The sequence below is a fragment of the Anopheles aquasalis genome, chromosome 3 (genome assembly GCF_943734665.1).
Source record: "Anopheles aquasalis chromosome 3, idAnoAquaMG_Q_19, whole genome shotgun sequence".
Classification (NCBI taxonomy): domain Eukaryota; kingdom Metazoa; phylum Arthropoda; class Insecta; order Diptera; family Culicidae; genus Anopheles; species Anopheles aquasalis.
In genome coordinates, this window is record NC_064878.1 from 67,488,549 (window position 1) to 67,498,548 (window position 10,000).

The 10,000-nt window shown below is 48.9% G+C and overlaps 5 protein-coding genes across 7 annotated transcripts in view; 3 read left to right on the plus strand and 2 right to left on the minus strand.

Moving 5' to 3' along the window:
• The window catches only part of LOC126574621 (cytadherence high molecular weight protein 1-like), a 3,012-nt gene extending 2,776 nt beyond the window's left edge, over positions 1–236 (plus strand). The window contains exon 1 of the mRNA XM_050234911.1: positions 1–236. This exon is cut by the window's left edge and continues 2,776 nt beyond it. The gene's annotated coding sequence lies outside the window, so the exon portion shown is untranslated.
• A 2,953-nt stretch (positions 237–3,189) lies between these two features.
• Positions 3,190–5,328, minus strand: LOC126574431 (nicotinamide riboside kinase 2). Of its 2 annotated transcripts, XM_050234625.1 has the most exons (3): positions 5,217–5,276; positions 5,040–5,151; positions 3,190–4,841 (listed from the first exon to the last, which is right to left on the minus strand). In XM_050234625.1, the coding sequence occupies exon 3, from the start codon at positions 4,243–4,245 to the stop codon at positions 3,394–3,396; it is 852 nt and encodes a 283-aa protein (XP_050090582.1). In that variant the 5' UTR covers positions 4,246–4,841; positions 5,040–5,151; positions 5,217–5,276; the 3' UTR covers positions 3,190–3,393. The 2 variants fall into 2 exon arrangements, with proteins under 2 accessions (XP_050090582.1, XP_050090583.1); XM_050234626.1 differs by having other exon boundaries at positions 5,040–5,328.
• A 245-nt stretch (positions 5,329–5,573) lies between these two features.
• On the plus strand, positions 5,574–7,628 carry LOC126578435 (monocarboxylate transporter 12). Of its 2 annotated transcripts, none has more exons than XM_050240986.1 (5): positions 5,574–5,705; positions 5,778–6,089; positions 6,170–6,643; positions 6,718–6,987; positions 7,053–7,628. In XM_050240986.1, the coding sequence occupies exons 2-5, from the start codon at positions 6,018–6,020 to the stop codon at positions 7,536–7,538; spliced, it is 1,302 nt and encodes a 433-aa protein (XP_050096943.1). In that variant the 5' UTR covers positions 5,574–5,705; positions 5,778–6,017; the 3' UTR covers positions 7,539–7,628. The 2 variants fall into 2 exon arrangements, with proteins under 2 accessions (XP_050096943.1, XP_050096944.1); XM_050240987.1 differs by having other exon boundaries at positions 5,576–5,705; positions 5,778–6,045.
• Positions 7,629–7,708: 80 nt separating this feature from the next.
• LOC126578434 (otefin) lies at positions 7,709–9,486 on the plus strand. Its single transcript, XM_050240985.1, has one exon. It carries the CDS (start codon positions 7,836–7,838, stop codon positions 9,369–9,371), a length of 1,536 nt encoding a protein of 511 aa, XP_050096942.1. The 5' UTR covers positions 7,709–7,835; the 3' UTR covers positions 9,372–9,486.
• Positions 9,487–9,886: 400 nt separating this feature from the next.
• LOC126578436 (xyloside xylosyltransferase 1) overlaps positions 9,887–10,000 on the minus strand; it is a 1,806-nt gene continuing 1,692 nt past the window's right edge. Inside the window, exon 1 of the mRNA XM_050240989.1 lies at positions 9,887–10,000. This exon is cut by the window's right edge and continues 1,692 nt beyond it. The gene's annotated coding sequence lies outside the window, so the exon portion shown is untranslated.

Sequence of the window (10,000 nt, forward strand, 5' to 3'; positions counted from 1 at the left end):
ATTGCATTGTGATTCTCAGCACAATCGCTCGCAGCAGATGATCATTCGCCGTGGACGTCATTCGCGCGCAGCATGGTTTGCTAAGAAGCAGGAGATTGGTCGCATAATAAGCGTAGGCAAAGACAGTTGCACATTGCATAACGCGCAACGACAGCGGCGAGATCGATATAGAGCTATACAGAATGACCAACGGAAAGAGATACAGAGTTTAAGAAAGGATAAAAATGAACGACAGAGACAGATAGAAAGAGAACGAGAAAGAGAGAGAGAGCAGAAAGTGCGCAAACTATGAATATAGAACAGAGAAGAAGTGGAAAATCTAAGGAAAAAAATAATAAAATGTACAAAAAATCTTAAATTACGCTGCCCTGTGTATTTCAATCTCCAGCTGCGGTTGAACCACGAGATACACACGGTCTCGGTACACGATGGCGGAGTGCAATCTAATTTATCGTCTGCACGATCGTAAGAACGGATGGCACGGGGAGGAGAACCGGGAATAATTGCACGTCGGACACGCCGGGCACGTCGTCGTCGCTGTACGTTCTCTGACGCATGCAATCCGCCGCTTGTCTCCGTACACTGGCCTGGCCTGGCCTGATCGCTTTTCTCTGCGTCCATTAGAGGGCGTGTTGCGTGGTCAATGTGGTCAACAGCCGCCGTTAGTGACCGATCGGGAGCCAATAAATTGATTCCTCCTTTCCCGTCACTCCCCCGGGGGAATCCATCGCGATGTAGATGTTGTTGGAAATTGGTCTCCATGTTCTGCTGCTGTGTCGCCGCATGGCATGTCCACTGCCATCTTTGGCCATTCGCTACTTGTTGCACATAATCGTTTTCATCGCCAACATCGCTGTCGCTACCCGCGAAGTGGCCAAAGATGTGCACAAGTACTGGCCAAGAAGTCAAGGTCAAGATCAAGTTCAACGAAAGTGGCAAGAAGGGTCGCAAACGGTCGAGTTACTATACGGTTGCTGTTAGAATCTTTATTTCAGACCGTTTCTACACTGCGCCAAAATTTTCGCTGCCAAAACGAAACTTATAGGATTCCCATAGAAATCTTTCATATTCCAATAGGAATTCTATGGGAATCCTATAAGTTTCCTTTTTGGCAGCGAAAATTTTGGCGCAGTGTAGAAACACTCTCAGAGTTTTACAGAGACTGTAGAATATATCATATTTTTACCAACATTTATAAACGTTCGTTGGGGGAACTTATTATCACAAAGAATTGGCCGGCAAAAAAAACCAAAAGGGATTTCCACGATCAGCATCTCGTTTAGAATGCCACCAGTAAATAATATCCTCAAAGGTTCTTATTGGAGTTTCAATCAAACATTTAAAAAGCAAACCCCCATATGGACGGGACGATCCCCTGATCCAGCATCCTGTTGCTGGGTTTTTCCTCTTGGCCCGCACGCCAGACGCTGGACCATTGCCCCGTGATCACATAATAATATAATTGGACACTGGATTGGATGCTGGCAGGATGAGGCCGAACCGCAAAGAACATTGACGGCGACCTAAGCTGATTTCTGCTGCGTGTTCCCTCCCAGCAGAAGAATGCTGGAAAAGAAGATTTCGCAAAGATTTATAGGAGTAAGTTAATGAACCTCCACGGCCCCTCTTTCTTTGCCTTTTTCGCGCACACCCTTTTCGCGATCTTGCAATCTGCACAGCGATCTCGCGCGCGCTATTCAGCTTCGAACTGCTATGCTCTGTGCGCTCTCACTGGCCGTAAGCTATTTGCTGTGTTGATTAAAATTCTGCCGTGATTTAGAAGCCTCGAGCCTCTTCCTTCGTCAAGGTGCCATGGAACACGTGTCTTACGCAGCATGGAATGAAGCGAAAGGAAGAAAGAACGCGTACACCATGCTCGTTTTAAACATGACAGGAAGGTAATGAGGATGGACGACCACTTATGATGCGCTGGAGCACACGGACATAGTGCAGATTCATCAGGCTGTCCGTTGGAAAGATAAACTAGAATTTTATTAAGCTTGTCAATCAACGTCCCGGTGCTGCGGTGCAGTGCTTCACTCTTTTAATTGCTCCTCGCAACCGCAAGAGGCAGAATTCAAATGTTTTCTAGCATCCTGTGATCGTAGCATCGTAAGCATCTGTCGCAATGGATCATAGCAACGGAGGAAATATAAAACGCTGCATTACCTAGGGTCAGGCCAGGAATCCTGAAGAAAGAACTGTGCTAGTGCAAAGTACAACAACCTGCGCTATCTCTGGTGCTAGGAACGGCGAATTAGAGAAAAGATAGACACCAAGGAAAGGGCAATGCACTTGCCATCTGGAAAGATCCGCTTCCAGCCGAGTATCCCGATACACATCTGACCACACTTATCGCATTCGAATCGCACGGATTTAGGTAGGTTGAAGGCATGAATTAAACATGCTCCTGGAACACAATCGGAAGCTTTCGATTTCATTTTAACTTTCATCTGGGCGCCAGTCGCCGGCCGGCTGGTCAGACAACTTTTTTTGTAGATTTTGGAAACGTTATCTCTTGGTCCCGTATGTGCCAAAGGTGTTTAACCTTTCGCCCATTGGCCAGCGCATGGGTGAGCATCCGAATCTGCCATTTTCACCCAATCGCACCTTTGGTAAGGATTCGAATCGAAATTGAAATTGCGTAAAGTACGCAAATTGAGAGACTTTTCGAAGCAAATATTGGTTGCTTGTGGCTACATGTGCGAACAGTATGTACAAGCAAGACTTCGATTTGCCGGCAGACGAGCCAACCAATAATACCAAAACCGGTTCTTGGCCACGACCAATGGCGAAAAGGCGCGTGTTTTTTTGGTGAATTCACTGTACTTCAGTGTGAGAGAGAAATCCAGCGAAATCCCCAAAAGCGAATCCGACAGGAACCTGGCGGGATAACGGAAAGCGGCGCGCACGGTTTCGCAGCGATCATTTGGCAAACGAGAAAGAAAGTTATTTGCATAGTCCTCGCTGCCGCTGTGCGTGGAACTGAACTTTTATGAATTGCGTACAGATTTCGGACATTAGCCTGCGAGAGCGTGAGCGCGAGCACACCGCTCGCACGGAACTGATTGATTGATGGGTACCAAACCGATCGGAAAGTGAAATGAAAAGGTGCTGCACGCATGCTGGGAAAGGCTCGGAGGCTAAATTGAAGCTGGAAGAGATCGTAAATCATAGCTAAACTACACCTTAGGGGGACTCGTTAGTCTATTTGGTCATTCAAAATCATTTCGTTTTCCAACGGCCTTACTATCAGTGAAGTTTCTGCTTAGGCGTATACGCGTCTTACAGCTAAGGAACTCGTTAACCCGTAAAGTGGAATCTTGTTTCATCGATATCTTGTACTTGTCACACAGTTACAGTTGATGCTATTCAGTTGCTAATGCTAAGCTTCTAGAGCAGATCTTTGATGCAGTTCAGGACGTAGTTGAAGATGTTCTCCTGTGGTATTTCCCCATTTAGCACGTAGATGTCTTTCCGGTCCTTGAACTCCTTGTAGTGCTTCTCGTACATGGGCCACACGCACATCTCAAAGTAGCCGACCACATCGGGCGGATCGTATACACGCTGCAACCGTCGCGAGTAGCACTTCTCGTACGGTAAGTGGATGTGGAACTTGATGCCGCACAGATCGAGCGTGATCGGATGGTTGAACAGTAGGAATCCTTCCAGTAGCAGCACGTTCAGTTTGATGCTCACGTTGTGGAATGGTTCATTCTTCGATTTCTTAATCCAATTTGTCGTCCTTCCAGAGCCTCCGGAACTCCCACTGCCCGTCCCCGCTGCTCCGCCGTTTCCATTTTCATTTCCGCCGTATTTGCGGAGGAAGTTGGTCAGAAAGTGATCCGCAAAAATGTTATCCTCATCTTGGACCATCGGTTCCACCTGATCTACGATTCCGCCACATTCGCTGCCACGTTCCTGTGCGCGCAGCTGCTGGCAGTTGTAAAGAATAAACTTGTGACCCAGCAGCTTCATGATGTCGTAACACATGCGCTCCATGTCGAGCGACGACAGGATCTCCCAGTTGATGTGATTCAGCTTCTCGATCACACAGTGCTTCGGGCTGTCCACCGGTAGGAAGTAATCATCCTGACACAGCGCCACCACACGGTTCAGCATGAGGTTTTCCTTGAAAAATCCTTTTCCCTGTTGCGAGAGAAGGTACGATTCGAGCGACTTGGCCAGCGTCGTCTTACCTCCGTTTGTTACGCCCGATATACCGATCACTAACCACGTTTCCATTTTGCCGCCCGAAAGTGATGCGCGATGCAAGTATCTGCACGGGAGGGAAAGGACTGACGATCAGTTGAGTGCAGGCTGAGCGCGATAAGAGCGGCGATCGGGTCGGGTTTGATGTTGGAAACCCGTGATGTTTACTAATCAAAACCTCGTGTAGCCATGATCGCGTCACTAGGAGCTGCTCTTATCTCTAACGGCCGTATCGATGGGTACGGAAGGTTGTGAGGTACAGACGTTGGGAAGGATTAAAGGCGATGGGTCGTAAGACGATTCTCTGGCTTACGAGCTTTCTGTTCCACGGTTTGCACACTTAATGCTCGACGCCAATAAACCTAATCTGCTTATCATCCTAGCACGCACCACGTAACCGAGGCGCGATAAAATAGACAACTGTCTCTGTCTGCCACTCCGGCGCACCTTCTAGCTAGCACACGATCGTTCCTACGACGTGCGATCTTTCACACGCAGCCGCGTGCCGAGATGTTCCCGCAAGTGGTAGCACGAAAAGAGCGACAAACCGCCGACTAGCACCACACCAAAGATCGCTGGCACCAGGAAGGCAAATTGAATCGGTGGAAAGAGCGAGTAGATCCAGCTTTCTGAAATCAAGAGGCGAGAAACGATCGTTCAATTAGACATGTGCGCGTGGTTGCAGCAATAAAACCAATTACACTTTGCCGTCGTCATTCAAAGTGAGGAAGCGACTTCAAGGTTATTTGGCATTTTTTTTTTTGTCGCTCGTCACGCGGCTCGCGCGGAGTTGTGCACCGCGTGCCGCCCAGCGGCGTCCCGCTTACCTTCCTCACGCGAATCGATCACCATGAACGGAAGGACCGCCACCCAGAACACGTAGTACGCAAAGAGGCTAAACGTTGCCGCCAAAACCAGCTGCCCGAGGATCGCCATTCACTGCAAAAAAAAAGAAGGAGTATTCGTTGGAAAACGAAAATAGCATCAATCGTCGCGAATCATACTCGGATCTTATCTTATGTTTCGCAGATTTGTGGGCGCCCGCCGAGAACACGAAGAAGAGGAAGAGGAAGAGGGAAAAAACAAACAAATCCGTCTGACAGCGGCTGTCACAAACGAGGATTCTAATTTCTTGTTGTTTAGGAGATAAAATCCATTACTGATGTCGTTCCAAAAATTACCGGATAATAATTAGGAAACCCGTGTAAGTCGATCGTTGCGAAGGATACCCGATTCATTCCGAGTCAAGTGACCGTCGTCCGGAACTAAGTGCCATCCAAAAACATCTTTTACCTTTTCGGGCTTCCAGGGTTCAATGAACGCATCGAAATTGTGCAAATCAGCTGTGCTTATCTTGTCTCGTGGACTCCCCGAGTCGGAATGCATTCATTTGCATTCCAGTAAAGAAGAATCAACAAAAGCTTTACTCCCACTATGCGCCAGCTTGCACGGAGACCGCACGGAGCACGTTCTGGATGGCCGGTTCCGAAAAGGTCGCACGTTTAGTAGCTCACTCTTTGCACGGTGCACTCACGCCAGCTCCGGTATGCCATTATCTATTGCAGGCGAGAGGAGAAAAGGGAAGGAAGGTGAAGAGATATCATCCCCATCGTATATTTACCGAGCGCTACATGATAACAGCCTCAGCGCGATCGTACATCCCAGTTGCAATCCCGGGCTGTGAATCAGAGTGCGAGAGTATGTCCTCCGAAACAGGCATGGCGATAGCAGTATTGGCGCGTAAAAACCAGTGATCGCGAGCTAGTTTTTCAAATTTGCGTTAAACCACGCATCAAGCAGACAAAATGCGTGCTTCTCTAGTCCCTCCAGACGGTGGGTATGGGTGGGTCGTTGTGGCCGGCTGTGCCCTAGTGAACGTACGTTTCGGCGTCGAGCGAGCGAGCAGAAGGATGTATCCTACAAAATGGTTTTGCATTGCCAATCACTCTCTATGCAGGTGTTTAACCAATCCTTGGTATCTGTGTTTGGGTTGATGTTTGCCGATTATCTAACCAGCTTGGGTGAGCACGCGTTTGGGGCCGCGCTGGTGATGAATGTTTGCAACATCTCGCTCAACTTCTCCGGACTTATTACCGGGCCAATCATCAAGCAGTTCAAACCACGAAAGGCGGCCATCCTGGGCAGTCTGCTGACGGGTACAGCGTTATCACTTTGCTCCTACAGCACCAACTTGTGGCAAATAGTGCTTTCGTACAGCGTTGTATTTGGCTTTGGGCTTGGGCTGATACAATCATCAACGTTCGTTTCACTCAACTCTTACTTCCGGCGGCGAAAAGGACGAGCCGTAGGATTCGCCCTAGCCGGTACCGGAGTTGGCCAAATACTCATGCCCATTCTGGTTCAGTATTTGCTGAGCAACTTTAACTTCCGCGATGCAACACTCATCATCGGTGGACTCGCCTTCAACGGGGTAGGCTGGAAATTCAATGCTCGTGATCGTGCACTTAGTACACGGCACACCATCATCATCATCCCTACTTGCAGGTGGTCGGAGCGTGTTTGCTGCAACCAGTTGAATGGCACCTTAAATCGAGCTTGATCGACGATGATGGAGAAGCGCAACCGCTGCTTGAAACCACCATTCCAAACGGTGGATCGTCCTGTGGCAAACCATCGTGTGGCTGGTCAAAGCTGGCCGCACTCATGGACTTTGCTATTCTGAAGCAGGTTTCCTTTCTGAATTTGATTGTTGGGCTCGGACTGGCTTACACTGCCTCGACAAGTTTTTCGCTGTTTTTCCCATACTTTCTCCAGGTAAGTCCTACCAGGATTGTGGATCTTTATCGTCGTTAATTAACTTCTTTGGCAAAACATTCCAGAAATCAGCCAATCTCACCATGCTAGAAGCTGCCAACTGTATGTCGGTGCTCTCCACCACCGACCTCATCACGAGGGTGACGGTGCCGGCCTTCGTGGACAAAATGAACTTTTCACATCGGACAACGTTTCTCCTGGCGGGCCTATGCCTAGTGGTGGCACGGTCCGTTATGGCGGAAATGCGTTCGTTGATGCCGCTCATGGTCACTTCCGCCTTTTACGGGATTTTCCGGTCGATAACGATCGTCAATCAAAACCTAACCGTATCGGAGTATTGCAGTGAGCGGCGCATCGAAAAGATGCTGCCCAATGCCCTGGGATTCAACATGGTAACGAAGGGCATCTTAGTTTTAAGCCTTGGCCAGATTCTTGGCTGGTTTGCCGACTTCACCGGCAGCTACGCGCTCAACTTACACGCACAAAACGTGCTGCTCGTCACAACCTGCGTCCTGTGGCTATGCGAGATGTACTTTAAAGATGACCATTAACTGCTTGTACGGATACGGTGCTCTTTTGCTAGTTTTCTATTTTAATAAAACGGAAAAGGATATCGAATTTTCGAATATTATCGAAAAGGACATCGTTTGGTTTGCTGGCGTCCTTTTGTGCGCCCCTCGTGAATTTCAAATAAACGGTCATCGCTTGTCAAACGAAACGTCAGAAAGAAAAGTTGTTGGGAAAAATCGTCCCGTGAATGTTGAGCATTTTTTGCGGATTTTACTGTTTAATTTCGTGTTTATTCCTAATTGTAGAGGCTTTTTCGTTGTAGAAAGCGTTTAGTAAAGATGGAGGTAAATCTCGATGAGCTGACGAACGACGAGCTACGGGTCCAGTTGTTGAAGCACGGTATGGCGAACCTGCCAGTAACGAGCACCACCCGCAAGGTTTTGTTGAAAAAGCTAAAGAACCATCTTGAAACCAACGCCGGCACTGGCACGCCCACGAAGGGTCGACGCGAAACGATCAACATAGCCCGGTACTCCTCCGATGAGGACGGTAACGAGTCGGTTAATACCGTCGCCAAAAAAACTCCGGCCAAAAAGGAAGCGGCCAACAACCGTCGAGCTACTTTTGCAGGCGCAGCTCCGAAACCGGCCAAACCGATACCTGTACCAGTTCAGCCAGCCGCAAAGAAGCTACCGGATGTAACGGTGACGGCTGATATGGAACCCGAGGTCGGATCGAAACGCAAATCTGGCCGCATAACGCCGCTAAAGGGAAGGATGGGCAGCGATTCCGCTCGAAGCAGCACTCCGGCCAAGATCAATAGCGCGGAAGTGGCTGCCCTTCTTGAGGATTCCGACGACGACATGATGCTGTTATCGCAGCTGTCTCGTCGTGATCGCAAATCGAAAAGTCCTTCGCTGACGCGGGCCGATACGGTGACGACATCGTATATCAATCAGCAGGGAAGGATGGGCAGCACACCGGCCAAGCTCAACAGCGCGGAAGTGGCGGCCTTTCTCGAGGATGCCGACGAAGACATGATCCCGTTAACGCAGCTGTCTCGTCGTGATCGCAAATCGAAAAGTCCTTCGCTGACGCGGGCCGATATGGTGACGACATCCTACATTCATCAGCAGATATCGCAGCAGCCACCGATCTTGGAAGAGATGGAAGTCGATACGGAAAAGTCGGAACTAGAAACGATCGTTTTGGACGATGATGTGGAGATTGTAGAGGCTCCTTTCCAGTTACCTGCTGCATCGGCTGCCCCTTCCGTCGTTAAAGAGGCCCTGTACAATCGAACAACCAGCGCTACAGTTGCTGGTGGCTCGCATCGAACGTACGAATCAGCAGCGGCACGACGTACGCCCACAGAGGATCCATACTCGGACCTGGCACACTTTAAGCCTCGCAGTACCAGCAGCGTTAGTGGCACGATGGCTTCCACAAGACCGACACCCAACATCACATCGTCAACTTATCGCACCACCACGGCCACCGTTCGCGACGATCCGCCATTCAACCCCAGCGACTCACCGTATCTCAGCGAGTTCACCAAGCGGCTCTCCCGTTTACGAGCTGAAACAGTCCAGCTCGGTGATGGCGGTGGAAGCCGCGAATCACCCTCGCGTCGGACGACGATGCATATGGGCGATCCGGAGTTGGTTAAGATGCGGTTGCGATACCCGGAGGAGGCTAAACCTACTCGATTCTCTACAGTTGCCACCACGAACACAGCAGGCGGGAAAAACATCCGTGCGTCCGCTCGTCAAAGCCTACTTGCACTGGATCAGAAGTACGCGATCAAAAAGATATTCTACACGATCATGGTCCTGCTGGTGGTGATCTTTCTGTTTGTATTTTTCTTCCTTTAAAACCACCCTGCATTTTAACTATGCTCTAGCATTTCAATACTAAACAATTGTTCAATTGTCCTGTTCATTACTTTTTTCTCACTCATTTGCTTTGTAATAAACTGCAATTCAAGAACATGGTTTTCGATTTAATTTATTTCGTTTGTTCGTCATTCGTCGTCACAAATTGGATCGCACTCGGAATGATTCTCGGCAGTCGCCGAGATCACAAATCAATTCACTTGTTTCATCGACCAAGTGCCTAGTTCTGTAAACTAAAATCGAGATTCACACGCCTCAGACAAAGGGACAAAGTTGGGAATAGACCACAGGTTTGTCATAATTTTGCTTACTTCCTAGCCTATGAGTTACGATTTTGGACTACCATGGCACCGTACCCACCATTTCGCTGGTGCCGAACCGACGCCCTACACTGTATCGTTCAAGGATAGGATCGCCATGGTCTGGCATCCGGTGGCATCTTCGCGCTTGCTCCTTCGAACGATACGCTAGCGATAAAATTAAATCGAGAGCAGATAATACAACTGTGTTCGGCAACAAGATATTAACGAGTTAAGAAAAAGAAAAAGAAAAAAACCAACAGGAATGTACCGCACACAACACAACACTGTAATGTGCTATTGCACCGA

What these genes read in the sequence shown, in the direction of transcription:
- LOC126578435 (XM_050240986.1), top strand. Translation starts at nt 6,018, where the DNA reads ATGCGTGCTTCTCTAGTCCCTCCAGACGGTGGGTATGGGTGGGTCGTT. An exon ending in GTGGACTCGCCTTCAACGGG is followed by an intron (nt 6,644 to 6,717) that starts GTAGGCTGGAAA and finishes CCCTACTTGCAG; the next exon opens with GTGGTCGGAGCGTGTTTGCT. An exon ending in TTTTCCCATACTTTCTCCAG is followed by an intron (nt 6,988 to 7,052) that starts GTAAGTCCTACC and finishes AAAACATTCCAG; the next exon opens with AAATCAGCCAATCTCACCAT.
- LOC126574431 (XM_050234626.1), bottom strand. Translation starts at nt 4,245, where the DNA reads ATGGAAACGTGGTTAGTGATCGGTATATCGGGCGTAACAAACGGAGGT.
- LOC126578434 (XM_050240985.1), top strand. Translation starts at nt 7,836, where the DNA reads ATGGAGGTAAATCTCGATGAGCTGACGAACGACGAGCTACGGGTCCAG.